Raw genomic sequence first — 15,619 nt, forward strand, 5'->3', positions numbered from 1 at the left:
GGAAGGAAGTGAGTCAGTAAACCTGTTGCTTTAGCTCTCTAAGGTTTAAGAACATAGCTTTCTGTCTTCCGAATTTATATTCACTGTAGACTTTTCTTTTTAGTTTCCTTGGCAAAGAGTCTGGACCTAAATGAGGCAGAGGCACGATTGCAACATTTAACTTATGTCTTTTCCTCTTCTTCTGTGACTAGGAGTCTTCAAGAGCTTCTAGATTACCCCGGTGAAGACATCGAGGAGACCTTTTGCCTCAACTTCACGGTACGTACTCCTGTATTTATGACTGTGGCTGTTCTTCGAGGTGATGGCAAGTCATGATTAACATTAGATTTCCAACAAAACAGCCAAGCCAGAGACTTTCAGTCAGCATATCTTGAGTTTAGTAAATGCATTGCAGAGAGGAATCTATTTATCTGTGCACTTAGGATAACTGCCAGGACATTTGTTCTTCATTGTTTTTGACATTTCTACAGCTCATGTCACTCTCTTCTTGATTCCACTACTACATGGCTTAATGTTTTTATGATGTTGGTATTTTCTGACTCAGATTTTTATTTTACCCCTAATTTCCAGTAAACACGGTTACTAACTTATATTTTCTTAATTTCTCCTGAGTCATTTGGGTTCTAGAAAGGCAAATGTTAGTTAACAAAAAATGAAAACACATCTTTTTCTGCTTTGACTGAAGGTGTGCCGAGAAAGCTATGGGGTGATAGAACAGAAGAAGTTGATACCCGGGGGAGACAGAGTGGCCGTGTGCAAAGACAACAGGTTAGTCCTGACCTTGGGCTGCTGAAGACGTGGGGTGTTTTACTTTCCCGAAGTTTGATGTATTACTCTAGGATTAAAATTATATTTTCTCTACAGAGAAGGGGAGGGCAATAGATCAAGAACTTGAAGATTATAGGGAATGTTTAATAGCATAGAATTTAGTGGATAGCTCATTTATCTACAGGTCTGCATCCTTTTGGCTTTGAAGCTGAGTAAGTCATTAAGTCACATAAACTGTTTGCTTTCAGATATCTCATCTATAAAGCAAAGATGATAAAAATCACCCTTCCTGTCTTATGGGATAGTTGTGTGGATACAGTAATATATAGGAAGGTATTTTGAATGAAGGTATTTGAATTAAAAAAATAAATGACCAGCATAGGGTTTCTCCTATCTAACGGAATGCCTATACTGAAATACTATATAAACATGTACTGACTCCGTACTTTCAGTGTGTGTGTGGAAGGAGAAGCTGACTCAGCCCTTGCTGCTATACTTTCACAACTAATTACTTTCTAACTCTGAAAGTTGTCAGGATTTCCACCTCACAGTAAACAAGCAATTAACTCCATTCCAGACAGCAGCTCCGTGCTCATTAACCCAGCTCAGTTGTGATCTGCACTGTTGTGATAATGAGACTTTTTTTTTATCACAGCTACTTCAAATAACCTGAGAAAAATAACCTAAAGAATAAAGGTTTTGACTCACAGTCAAACATGAGCCGGTGGAGCATTGTGGTAGCAAGTTATGGTACAGGAAAGCTGCCTCTTCCATGGGAGACAGACATGCAGAGAGGCTGTAAGAGTTCAGGAGCAAGATGCATCCTTCAATAATGAGACCTAGTGGCCTATTTCTTCTGTTAGGGCCACCTCCTGACAGCCTCATCGTTATGAACTCTTTAAAGGATAAACCCGTTGGTAAAGTTGGTACTGTTGTGATCCATCTCTTAATAACACCACACGCGAGGGACTGAGCTTCAACATATGTGCCTTTTGAAGTATAATTCATATTCAGATATGTCTGTCTGAAGACTTAGCCATCTTGGGACTTAGTCCTCAAAGGTAATAACTTCATAGGCCCACCCCAATCCTTGGCTCTCTTTACCTGTGCTTCTGAGTGACTGCCTATAAATGGGCTTTCCTATATGCCCACCCTTCCCATATAGATTAATTTGTTTGAGTCACAGAACTCAGAGATACTAATGAAGAGACACACACGTTGAGGTATAGGGAAATGAGCTTTTTTTGATTTGTCTCTTGGCCACCTTCCAGGAACTTGTCTCCAAATCCTGTCTGGTTTGGGTTTTATAGAGACTTGCCTAGTGTATGGAATCCTAATAGAATGTATGGGGAAACCCAGCAGGGTTTACTTGAATGGTTCTCTGACTGTATTGCATTCTTAGTGTGTATCAGAATTCCCTCTGAAATGAATATCTTCTCTAGATAGCCAGGTAAGTCAGAGTACAGCAGAGACGATAACTCAGGACCTTAAGGCAAAACAAAACAACACATATACCCACACATCCCAGAGAGTCTCAGTGGCGACTCACTGTTTTTAAGGTGAGATTTGTAATTCAGGTTTGAAGATTTAGCTGAATTTTCAGGATGAATCTCAGTCCCTGGGTTATCTTGTTAGAGGAAGGTAAATATTTGGCTTTGTTTAGTTTTACGTTGCACTGTGATAATCTGCATATTCATTTACTTCACAAACACTGAATGTTTGCTGTGCACCCATCATGTTGCAGACTGTAGGAGATAACTAGTTTCTATCCTTCGTTCTGTGAGTTGAAAATGTACACAGATATGTAACAGATCATAGTACATGTTATGTGCTTCCATGGAAGTAGGAGAGAAGCAGCACACTTGTAAGACACTTAAGAGTGTAAATGTTGGGGCATATTTTAGGCTAGTGAGTATGTGAGTCAGAATGGTCAGGGTTAATAGAGGATAGAGACTTGAGAATTTGTGAGTGGATCAGGGTATGATAGGTGTAGGAGTTCTAGAGTGAAGACTGTCAGGGCTTGGATCAAAAGATAACTAGCCTCAGTTTAGAGAGATAGCTTTAATGACCTTATAGAAATACACACTGGCATTGAGACCTGAGAGGAGGCCATTGAGCTGGCTCAGATAAAGAATGGCAAGGGCCAGGGTGGAAGTTGTAGACGTATCAAGTTGAATATGTGAATGGCACCATCAGTAGGTGTCTGATTAAATATGAGCAAGGCTGGAATTGGGAACCTTGCCACAGTTTCTAATTTGGATAGCTGTATAATAGGTAACAGACTATAAATAAAGGTGGTTCATTGAGGGAAGTTCCGTTTTGAATCTGTTACTTTGGCTGGCTGGCTGGCTGATAATACGCAGGCAGTTACTTAAAGCAGGAATTTGACATGAGTCTCAGGAAAGAAGCCTCATTAGAAATCTTTGGTTCTGCCTGCCAGCCTCAATTGACAGTGAGTTTGAAGTCACTTAAAGTGGGAAATTGATAGAAATGTTAAAAGAATAAGGAAAATATACTTTCTTAGGAGGACTTGTATAATTCAATTGCAAGGCAAGCCATTGTGATGAGAATTAGAGCATTGTTGCCACCCGGATTGGCTAGCAGTAAAGCTTGTATGAGAAGAGCAAGGGATCTGGGGGATGAGAAAATGTTTTTCTCTGAGGAAGAAGGCTGTGAATGAAGGAAGCTGGACACACACAGGGAAGCTGGGCTTCAATTAAACTGTGAGTAAAATTGTAGAATCACAGGATTGTATTTGTAGCTATTGACGCTACCCAAACCCATAGCTCTCACTTCATAGAGAATAAGAGATGGCTTATTCTAGAGCCAAATTCACTTCATAGAGAATAAGAGATGGCTTATTCTAGAGCCAAATTTAAGTGACTGTGGCCCAGAACCATGGTACTAGGTTATCGCAGATTCCATGTCTCCGTGCCATGCAGTTTCATGTGTTTGTACTACAGCAGAACAAGGAAGGCCATAAGCGGAGGCAGCTTTAAAATCCATTGGTGCAAAGCTCAGGCCCTGTGCCTGCAGCACTCCAGCCTCTCCATATTACTGCAGTTCGAACAGAGAGTCTTTGCAGGCACAGCTGTTTTGAAGATTCTTGCGCACGTCTTTAATCCCAGTACTCAAGAAGCAGAGGCAGGAGGATTTCTGAGTTCGAGGCCAGCCTGGTCTACAAAGTGAGTTCCAGGACAGCCAGGGCTATACAGAGAAACCCTGCCTCGAAAAACCAAAAAAAAAAAAAAAAAAAAAAAAAAAAGAAAGAAAGAAAGAAAGAAAGGAAGGAAGGAAGGAAGGAAGGAAGGAAGGAAGGAAGGAAGGAAGGAAGGAAGGAAGAAAATTCTTGTTTACATAAGAAATCTGGAGAATTTTAATTTCTAAGCTGACTTCAGGCTTTAGTTTTCTTAGCCTAAATAACTGTGAAGCAGCTGTCAGAGAACCTGTGAACTTCCTTCTGTCCAAGCGATTGACCTTTATTTCCTTCCACAAGCCTTCCCTTGAAAAGAGAAAGAAATGAGAAAAATCGATAGGCTTAATTTTTTATTGTTTGGCATTTTTACGAAAGAGCTAGAAGCTAGTGCAGATTTGAAAATCTTTTTTAACCCAAAATATTTTGGATCAAACACTCTAGGTTTCTGTTTTCAGACTTATAGATATTTGCATAGATTTCAGCAGCTGAGCACCTCTAATCTAGAAATACAAAATCAGGGGCATGATAAGCAAACTATTGTATTGAAGAAGTTTCAGATATGGGAACAATTTGACTTCAGGTTTCTAGATTAGGGTTCACTTTGCATGGTATCCTATAACACACAGTGACTTTTTTATTTTCATTTTTTAATAATATAAGCCTTCCAGTCAATCTAGGATGTAGTCTTTGGAAAGTATTTATTCTGCCACCAGAATGTTGAGTACCTAGGAAAAAATGGCTTTAGATGATAAAGTTACTTGGTGTCTTTGCTGTTGTTCTACTGCTATGTATGAGCATGATCATGATGACTCGTATAAAACAAATCATTTAACTGGGGGCTTGCTTACAGTTCCAGAGTGTTAGTCATGATCATTATGTGACAGGAAGCAGTCACAGCCCTGGATCTGTAGTTTGAGAGCCTTACATCTTGGTCTGCATCCAGTAGACAGGGATCGGGGGCGGGCGGGAATGTATGTCTGAGCCTGGTGGCTTGGCCTTTTAAAACTTCCAAACCCATGCCCAGTGACACATTTCCTCCAACGACCCTGTACCTCCCAATCCTTCCACTTGGTTCCACTTACTGGGAACTTACTGGGAACCAAGCATTTGAACAGCCTATGGGTGTCATTGTCATTCAAACCATCATGCTTGGCTGTAGAAGTCTAGTCTTGACTCAGATGATTTTGCAGTCATTAAAAATCTTCATTGGATAAGGGACCAAAAAAGCAGGTCCTTTATCCCTGTAACATTGGTATAAAAATTAGCATTATAAATAGCTTATACTTAGGATATTTTCATTTGTAAGAACAGGCTTATTTGTGGCAAATTTATAAAGCACGTCTTTCTTAGAATTTGTTTCCAATTATTCTTTACTCCTAATTTTGGTCACTGCGTTATAACAGATGGAAGTGCATATGTAGATACAGATACAGCTATATGACATATGGTGACATTTTGGTCTGTGACCAAATGCAGGAATGACACCTGCAGAACAGAATACATGAGAGTAAACAAGTATGTCACTGGGTTTTATACTTGTCATTACTCTACGTTCTATAATTATTTTAGAGTGTTGTTGACATAAAAAAAGAAGAAAAAAACCACAGCTCTCACCCCAAAAGGGTTTTTTATAGAGCCAGTGAGTGACCAGTTTATGATAAGCATGGAGTTCATTATACCAGGTTCCATGTTTCAATCAGGAAGTTAAAAAAATCCATTAGTGGAAACCTCAGAAAGACAGGTTCCAGCAAGATGGGGGAATATCTTCTATAGGCTTCAGATGCTGCCTGATGGCTTCTGTCTGCTAAGTTAATACATTCCAACCGTTTTCTTCTGTTGTTAGTCACAGAATGGCTTATGGGTTAAATCTAATGCAAGATAAACTGTAATTAGGCAATGGACTTATTCTAACCTCACCAGACCACTGAAGTTCAAATCAGTAGTTCATAGTTGCAGATACAGCTTCTCATTCTCTGTCATACTGGCAGCCACGTCCAGCATCAGATGTGTGTCTGTCTGTGTAAGGACAGACACTGAAGGTCACAGAGTGATAAGACGACTTATGAGTGTGTTTCATACAGGACATCCTCAATGCATGGCTAGATAGCCTTTAGTCTTTCATAAGATGTCTTACTATTTGTATTAATTTGGTCTCAGACAAGTGTGTGTGTGTGTGTGTGTGTGTGTGTGTGTGTGTGTGTGATTTGTCGGAAATTAACACTGGGGTAGACAGCAGCATGTGAAGGGGTGTTGGAATATCTCATGCTCTGGTTAGTCTTCACAGGGTCATGTGTGCTCTTGAAAGGGAAAAGCAACCCAGGTCAGGACAGGCAGTTTGCAGTGTAGTCAGTGGTTGTGACAATTTTAGGCTCTTAGGAATCTTTTTCATACTGTTATTAAATTATTTCCCTCACGCTTTCCTTATTTAGCAGACATTTCTCTGAATCAAGTTCAGTTGAGTCAACAATTGCAAGATAAACTGTGTGGGAATACTGAAATAAAACCGTTTAATTAGGGAGATAAGCTGTTCTCACATGCCACCGTAACTAGGCTCGGGAAAGCTTAATGGTCGTACTTGAATGTGAAGACAGAGAGGACATGTTAATCAGATCCTCCTTGGAGCTGTTACAGACCTGGATGCTGAGCCTCCCAACGCTTGGACACTGGGAAATGGAGAAGGGACACACACACATGAAAAGGTGTGTTGTGGGGTGATGGATAAGCCTGAGTTGTTCAGGCAAAGAGGAGTAGGGCACTGTTGGGAGAAGTTTGACTTGTACTGCTTACTCAGCTTAGGTGGGGGATTTGACTCTAAAAAGCTTGGAGCATTAGAGAAGGTAGGCTTCCGCTTGCGGGTGCTAAGAAATCACTGCTGTTCTGTAAGCGGAGCCACTATTTACAGAAGTGGGTCCAGGGTATGGTGTTTACTTTGCCTTTTTATCTTCTCGACTGTTTGATTTTGTTGTTGGCATATGCACTCTCATGAGCATTGCTGAACCCCCGAGTGCTCACTTGCCAGCAATTCTCGCCCTTGGGAGCAAACTTGACTGGCAGTCTTCGAACCCAGTTTATTTCTTTCATTGTTCCATAGGCTGAGGACTCAAGTTTCAACACCCCTGTCACCCCTCTAAGGCATCAATTGTGAGCCTCAGGTTGCTTAACCTTGGCGTCTCACTGACTGCCTTGTAAATTAAAATCCCATAACCACTGCCTTCAGTTCTATTGGTGTGCTTCAGATGTTCACAAATTTCAGGGAAAGATAGTTGCCTCTACCGATTTGTTGTAAAAGATGTCATACAGGCTACACATGAGAAGACGCCTCAAGAGGGAAGGTATGGAAGAAGCTTGTGTCCCTCAGGTTGCAGCTCTCTCTAGGAACTCCCGTGTGCTCAACGGCCCAGTAGCTATTGAAACGCTATCCTTTTGGGATCTAATAGACAGTTCATTGTATAGGCATGGAAGCGTAATCAATTGTGTGAAAGTTTTAGTGGATAAGAGGGTACAACCCAATGCTAGTGCACTGAGTAGGGCAACCCAATGAGGCCCATTGAGGTGTTTTTGTGGACTATGTAGAATTTCTTCATCTAGAGTATAAGGCAGAACTCCTTGAAATGGACTTGTGACCTTTTATAGGACAAGTTTAGTTAAAGAATTATGAATTGTTGCTTCTCTTTCTGTCTCTCTCTTTGTGTGTGTGTGCGTGCGTGTGTGTGTGTGTGTGTGTGTGTGTGTCTGTGTGTGTGTGTGTGTGTGTTTGTGTGTGTATTTATGTGTTGAACATGAAACCCTGAGCTCTGTCAATAGTAAGATATTTGGATGAAAGTACCAGAGGAATACAAATTCCATTCAAATGAGTTACATGTATCCAAAGACAAGAACTTCTGTGGCTACTTACGGGTGTCTACCAACCAAGTCTCTCCATAGTGGTAGCCACATCTGGATGAAACTGTACTGTGTCACTTCTGGGATTATTATTTTCTTTTTTATTCTATAGCATGTGTTATTACCACTAATGGAAAATCAAAGACCTCAAGTTGATGCAATTAAATTCCAGCTGTGTTCTAAAGGGCATTTAAAATCTATAGGAAGGACCTAAGCATGGAGCTGTGGCTCTCAGTGACCTCTCTTGTACCTCATGGCCATCGGTGAGGGCTGCAGTCTTTAAGGGCCACGTTCTGTTTGTAGTAAATTGTTACAGGAACAAAAAATAATGAAAACAGCAGTCTTACTTCTGGACTGCTTCCCGTCTGCCCGGCACACTCCTAAAGACGACGACGTGTAAACTTTCTCACTTGGCAGATGATGAAATTGAGACAGAATTATATCATTTGGCCAGCTACACAGCTAGAAGAAAAGGACTTGACTCAGGGCCTGTGCCCCAGGAGTTGTACCCTTCCACTGGGTGCTCCCAGGGGAGCTTGAGAGTTCCTGTTCTCTCCTCCAGGGAAAGAACGTGACTGAACAATTCACTGTTTCTCCTTTCAGGCAGACTGCATAATTGTCTAAGAAGAGAAAGCTGGTATAGTTAGAAGCATACTACAAATGTATGAAATTGAATGTCTGAACATTGAACTAGGGAATACAGTACATATGTAGCCTTTAGGATGAGATAAAACCCTCATGAGCATGTCATGGCACATGCCTTTGATCCCAGTGCTGGAGAGGTAGAGCCTAGTAAATCTTTGTGAGTTTGAGGCCAGCCTACATAAATGAGTTCCAAGACAGGGCCTGAGCTATATAATGAGAACCTGCCTAGAAAAAAATAAAAGCAATCAGTCAGTCAAACAAAACAACCACCTCTGCCTCATGGATATGTGTGATACTGTATAGTCTACTATGTAAATGTGTTTTATTTGGATATTTGGTCTGTTTGTATGTTCTTTTTGTATTACCTTTTCTCTCTTCTTTTAGCCCTGCCCCATTTTTTATTAAAAGTGTTACAAGCATCTTTTGTGTGTGTGTGTGTGTGTGTGTGTGTGTATGTATGTATGTATATATATATATATATGGTTATTTTTGCCTTTAAAAAGTGCATTTTTAAGGATCAAATTCCAAGGATAAATGTAAAATTATGGCATTTTGAGTCTACTGACAAATATTTTTGCTGGGTTGATTTTATTAATGAATTGTACCAGCTTATTCATCTTTATCGGTGTATAAGAATACCTATTTCACTCTGTCCTCACAGTATCTTCAAAATATTTGCATTTGTTTCATATATACTTTAAAGAGTCTTCACAGCATTGATCTGTTCTAATGCTGTGCTAACAGTGTTTGCATCTTACTGTAAACATCTGAAATTGCTGCTTTTAAAAAAAATGGTGTGTTTATGTTATATAAATTTCAGCTGAAAAAACTAACAATTGTTTCTATGTATGTACATTTGTTTACATGTATGTGTGTGCGTGTGTGTGACCCTGCAGACAGGCACAGCTGCGGCACCAAGCTTTCACTGTGAGCCTTGAAGGGCTGCAGCTTCCTGTGTCACACACTGTGATCGTGTACTGAATGGATAATGTGTGCTGCTGGCTGGCTACATCGTGTTGCTGGGTTTGGCCTGTCAAGGGTTAAAATGGTTTCCTGCCAAGCAGTATTTTACTGGCCTGGAGGAGATGGTGTCCTGCGGACATTACTGTGCAGCTGTGGCGCACTTTCAAATACACAGCTCAGGAGACACCGGTCTAGGATCCGCTCAGTGAGGAAATGAATTCACCTCCATCCTAAACATTCCTGATATGCATGTATATACAATAATGTATGCAGACCATTATAAAATAGTGCCTGCCAGCCAGAGCACATAGCTGTGATATGTAAGTCTCCGGCCTTGCCAGAGCCCCGCTTCACCTTGTTCTGGCCATAGCAACATGTTTCCCTCCCCAGCATTTCTGCTTTTGGAAATAATCAGCAGGGGTTCTTTATGTAAATCTGTACTAACTATATTTTAATTTTATGTAAACCTCTGCCAGTTTTATTTTCATTTTATTTTAGTAGTGTAAAACGGTACTAATTTTCATGTGATTTGTCAAACTATTAAGACCATTAACTTTCTGTTGTCTATATCTGTTACAGTTATAATTCACAGCACTTGTTTGCATTTGAAATGAGTGTGAATACTCCAAATTTGATTGTTTTCTAATTTTTTGTCATGTCTGTTTATTTCTTTTGGCTGTATGTGTTCCAATCTCAACCTTTTTGTATCTAACAATTGATAAATATTTTATGTATTTTCTTCATTAAAAATGTTTCCTTGAGTCAAACTCTAACTTGTTTCTGAATTATTGAAAGTTGTCTTAGCTATTCTTATGGATGAACAATATAGAAGTTGTATTAAATTCCAGATTCCACGAGGGCTTTGAATTGAATTGTGATAAATAATCAATCAATTTTGGAAGAATTTATGTTTTGTGATAGTCTTATAAATCAGGGATTTTTTTGTGAAATCCCATATTTTTGTATACATTATACACATTTTTATTATAGGCTAGTTTATGTTTATGTATGTATATAGAATTTCTAGTATAAAACAAATCTTTCTTTTATATATTAATGCCTTGACTGTTGATTTTATATATTTGACAGCCAATCAATTCATCAAATTTGTATCTAATTGTTTTCAAGTTTATTCTTTTGGGTTTGCTATATTTAATAATCATATACCTATAAAATAAATTTCCAAGTATTTAGACCTTATATTTATACTTAGTTATTTTTTAATTCTTATTAGACCTAGAGAAATATTAAATGATAGTCCCTCTATTTCTGAAGATTAGTGAATGTTAATTTTCATTTTCTTATTAAAATAGTGATTATGATGATATATATATAAAATATACACCTTCAGTTGTATTGGTCTTGCCGCAAGGAAGATTACCACTACCTTAGTGTTGTTCAGAGCCATCTGTTGTCATTAGCAACAGGTTAGCACTGCCCCCCTTCCCCAACGTCATCAGATTTTGCTGCAGTGTGATTAACCCTTGCAGCAAATGGAAAAGAATGGCGTCTGATTATTTTTTGGTTTGTTTGTGCATGTGTGTGTGTGCATTCATATTGTCACATTAAAATCTTACCTTGTCTAAGAGGAAATTAAAACTTGGCTTTATATGGAGGAAACTAAAACAAGATAGTTTTTGAATGTCCTATATTTCTAAATTACAAGCCATATTCTTTTCTGATAACAAGGAATCACCAAGTTAGAAATTAATAATGCTACCATTTTCTGTTGTGTAGCAGGGGAGGGAGTTGAATTTTCTATCTGGGTCTTTTGTCTTTATTAAAACAATAATAGCTGGAAATTATTCCTAGGTGTCAGACGCTGCTGTGTGGGCTGTAAGCGTAGTTACTCACTTTCTCTTCATAATAACTGCGAGGAAGGGATTGTTCCCACCCACTTTTATAGATGACAGTACAGGTAGTCAGAATAACAAGGATTTTTTTATTTTTGAAAATACTGTTTTGTTAACACCACAGTGGTAAACAACTTTAAGTTTGTGTTTCTTTACAGAACATTGGTTCACAGACAACTCAAAACCCACAAAGAAGCTAGAGGCCTTTACATTAAATGTCTTTTCCCTTCCTTTATGCCCGTCTGTCCTCAAGCAATAAAATTTAATTTTGCACCATTTATTAAGTCACATTTACATAGCAAAATAATGAAGGCACAGCTAATACAAGCAAACTTAAACCCTTTCTATTTCTGAGCTGGGGTTGGGGGTACACACTTGGGTTTGTTCTTCAAGTATATACTTTTTCCAAACATTAGCTTCATTGAGGAGTTCTGATGGTTTTCACAGCTACTTGCTAAAAGCTACAAGACAAAAAGACTTCACAAAGGTCAAACTAGGCAACACTGGATACACATGCTTTACAGAATTGCTACATTCTACATCTCTTCAAGTAAATTATATTTCTAAAATGCTATAAGGTAATTTAACACTTTAAAACATTTGGGGTAATTTTTTACGATTTTGTAAACAAACACTACCAAGAAAACAGGTAACACGGGACCATAACAGATGAACACGTGTTGACAATATTATACATGGAATACACCCTCATTTTTGAAACCATGTTCTTTCTGTAAATGCAAATATTTAAAACATTTTTTCACAACTTGAAATGGCAGTTTTCCTAGCCACATAATCAGTAAATGCTGTCAGTCCAGGCTTGCTCCATGCCAAGGCTCCTCTGGAGTGTAAAGCTGATGTCTGGGTTTGCAAAAGCAAAAGTCTTAAAGATGACGTCGTTCCTGGGTTCCTTTTCCTCTGCGCTGGAAAATGTAAAGAAACTGAAGAATTAAGCATTGAGAAGAGTTCTGTCTTAGCTTGGATGTTCTGGTGTAGTGTGATGAATGGATTTCAACGTGTGACGCACTTTTAATTCCCATCTAACTGACAACCTTTCAACAGTCTCAAGTCCAGTTCTCACAGAAGAGCAGGGAGAAAAAAAAAAGTTTAATTAGGCTTTTTTTTTTTTCTAAAAAACGTCTTTTAGCATCTGTTTTACACAAATAAAAGTCAGATTAGAAACGGGCTAGCCAGAATCTACTTGATTCAATTTAATTTTAGGAATGTCAGAATAGATTCACATTTTATTTTGGGCAAATCCTGAGCCTTTTAAAGTCTGCCGACATTGGAAATAAAAGGGGCAGGGGATTTATCACCTGTCAGCTTGCTGTGCTCACTTCTTGGCGAAGTTGGGACCCCCAGTTGCGCCAGCTGCAGCCTCTTCTTCCTCCTCCTCCTCCTCGTCGTCCTCTTCCTCGTCATCTTCATCATCCTCTCCCTCCAGGGTCCACGCGCAGCCCTCCATCTCTCCGGTGAGCTCCTGGATCTTGGCGAGCAGGGGCTTGTAGATATCGTTGTACTTCTTCTCCAGAGCCTGGAATTCCTTGTCAAACTTGGCCTCGATCTTATCGCAGCGCTTCTGCAGCTTTTTGAGCGCCAGAACCCGGCATTTCACGGAATTGGGCAAGCTCTCCATAAAGTCTTTTTTGGGCTTGGGCGCGTTCTCCGCGGGGGCCTGGGGCTCCTCGGCCGCGGGAGCAGCGGCACTGTCACCGGTCGCGGCATCTTCGCCACCCTGGGCGCCTTCCATTACCTCGTCCTCGGCGCGGCTCTCAGCGGGTCCCTGCTTCTCGGGGTCGGCCATGGCTACTGCTCGGCTCAGCTGGGCTTGTTTGCCGCAGTGGTCTGGTGGTTGCGCAGTCTGCAATAGAGCTGGTCCAGAGAGGTCCTGCAGCTGTGATTGCGGCTGGTCCAGAGTGCGTCTGAAGATGCGGCAAACGCTGACGGCTGTGGTGACGTCCGCGCGGCCGCTTCGCGGCTCGCGGCAAGTGAATGGCTGCTCACTATCAGCTGATGGTTGTGCGCACACACTGCACCAAATTGTTGCTATGCTGCTATCTCCGAGGTCTCTAAAACCTGCCACTTAGACACCCAGCCCTCAGCATCCGCCCCCACCCCTGCAGAACTGGCTGGAACCAGCTCGAGGCTGAGACTGTATTTTTCCATACCTGTTTATACACCCCCCCCCCCCAATCTGTTTACTGTGTGCTCCCCCTCCCATCTTAGTTCTCCAAATCCGCAATGCACCTGACAATCTTTGTTGAAAGTGCGCCATAGCTAATGTTGGTAAGCCTTGGTTATGGGTACATTTCCAAGCCTGACTGCGTCTTAAATTCACTTTCAGAGAACAGAAATGCAGGAGAACCATTTTCCTTCACCTTTGCAGACCCACAGTGCGTGCCTGTATCTGCGCAGACCATCTTTGGCTCTTAGAGCACAGTTAGACATCTCTGTTAAACCTATATCCTCGTGGCAAATTGTTCCGGGAGGGACCTTGGCATTGATTCTGTAAGTGTTTGTGTGGCAAATTTCTGCGCTGTGAGCATTCTAGTAGGTTTCACACAATTGCCTCTGAAAAGAAATAAAGTGAGGGTGAACAGAAGAAATGCAAAGCCCTAGAAGTGTCCAACCGTGTGACATTGTGAAAAGATGCTGTCATGTATAGATGTGTAGGGCCCAATTCAGTTTTTGGGTGGAGGCACACTGCTTCCAGTTAGCAGATTAAACATGCCCATAAAGGCTGGGGAAAAGAGGTCATTTTAATACATCTTGAAATGCGTGTTTGATCCTACACTTCCTTAGGGACCCACAGATGCTTCTACAGTCATTTGTCACCAAACACTTCACAGTTAACCATCTGTTGTTTGAATCTGCTTGTAATTTGTATGTGAGAGCTTTGGAAAAGACCATAAACATCAAAGTCTTGTTTTCTAATAATGAAGTGATCTTTTATTTTTTTCCCCATATAAGCCAGAATTAGAGAGTTATTTGTTTTGTTTATCTATCTATTTATTTATTTATTTAGCTGGTCCAGTCTAGCTTTAAACTATGTGAACTCCAGGTCCTTCCTGCCTCCTTAGAGCTTCTAGAATAAAGAGCAGGGCACAACTTTTAAGTGGTTCCTAGAGGATACATTCATTACCTATTTAGATCTGTCTTTCTCTGTGGTGGGTCTTGCCAGAGTTTTATGCATATGAATTTCATAAGAAATTTCTCTCTTTTACTTCTTACGTGTATTAACTTAATTGTATGTAAACCATTTAGTGCTGACATGGAGTAAGCACTGAATATTTTTAAAGTAAAATTACTGTATTAAAAACAAATACTTTTGTCCCTCTGATGAAAGAAAGTGAAATATACAAAATACCTTTTTAACGTACTTCTGAGTCCTTTAGTTTGTTTTACTCCCCCCTCCTGCCTTGTTCTTTTTTTCATTACATTTTTGTCTTTATTTATCGATGGAGTGGTTGCACATTCAGCAGTATGAGTATCTGTTGGTTCTATCATTCCGACTACGTGCTTCTGGGAATCTCACTTAGGTCTTCAGGCTTAGGAGCAAATGGTTTATTTGCTGAGCTACTTTGCTGAACCTTTTAGGACTTTTACTTTTTTACTCACAAGATCCTAAAACTTAGACTAGGCTGTTAGTAAAGCCTAGCATTTGGGAAGTATTTCTATAAACAAATGGGTCAGTGTAAGCTCTGTGGTAATCAAGATATTGAATAGTAACTTTACTCCCCTAAAATACCCATGGGGCCTTTCCCCTACAATGCATATGATACATTGATCTATACACTGTCTTAATAATTCTATTCTCTTGTTTTGTCTCTCGAGACAGAGTTCTCTCATGCCTTTACTTTCATGAATTTGGAATTGTGAACCAAACAAGCCCTTTGACCCTTAAGTTGCTTTCATCAGGAAATTTTATCACAGCAATAGGAAAGGAAAGTAATTACAGGCAAAGGTTGGTTCTATATCGGGGCTTTTTTTTTTTTTTTTTTTTTTTTTTTTTTGGTTAGGAACACAATAAATATGGCAGCACAGGCATTTCTTGGACAATTTCATTTCCGCTGGATTTATTTCTCTGTAAGTCTGTTATTGGTAGATAGAAAAGCTGCTGACTTTTGTACATTGATTTGCTATATTGTTGCTCTGATGAAAGTATTTATCAGATATCAGCCTTATTGTGAAGTCTATGATATATTAAGGATAGGATCTTATTATCTGAAAATAGGGATGCTTTGTGTCTGTCCCTTTCTATTTATAGTCCTTTCATTCCTCTCCTTGCCTTGTGCTCTGGCTGTAATTTCAG

The 15,619-nt window shown here is 39.9% G+C and overlaps 2 protein-coding genes across 11 annotated transcripts in view; one reads left to right on the forward strand and one right to left on the reverse strand.

The window, feature by feature from the left end:
• Herc3 (hect domain and RLD 3) overlaps positions 1-15,619 on the forward strand; it is an 88,944-nt gene that overhangs the window by 62,402 nt on the left and 10,923 nt on the right. For 8 of the 10 annotated variants that reach the window (XM_006506696.3, XM_030255634.1, XM_006506697.4 and 5 more), the window contains 2 exons: positions 192-258; positions 686-768. In XM_006506696.3, the coding sequence (XP_006506759.1) occupies positions 192-258; positions 686-768 (150 nt within the window). Of the gene's footprint in view, positions 1-191; positions 259-685; positions 769-9,387; positions 10,226-13,651; positions 13,816-15,619 lie in introns of those variants that run through there. The other 2 variants (XR_377495.3, NM_001361967.1) reach the window with 2 other exon arrangements.
• On the reverse strand, positions 11,377-13,270 carry Nap1l5 (nucleosome assembly protein 1-like 5). Its single transcript, NM_021432.2, has one exon. It carries the CDS (start codon positions 13,109-13,111, stop codon positions 12,641-12,643), a length of 471 nt encoding a protein of 156 aa, NP_067407.1. The 5' UTR covers positions 13,112-13,270; the 3' UTR covers positions 11,377-12,640.

The sequence above is a fragment of the Mus musculus genome, chromosome 6 (assembly GCF_000001635.26).
Source record: "Mus musculus strain C57BL/6J chromosome 6, GRCm38.p6 C57BL/6J".
Taxonomy (NCBI): domain Eukaryota; kingdom Metazoa; phylum Chordata; class Mammalia; order Rodentia; family Muridae; genus Mus; species Mus musculus.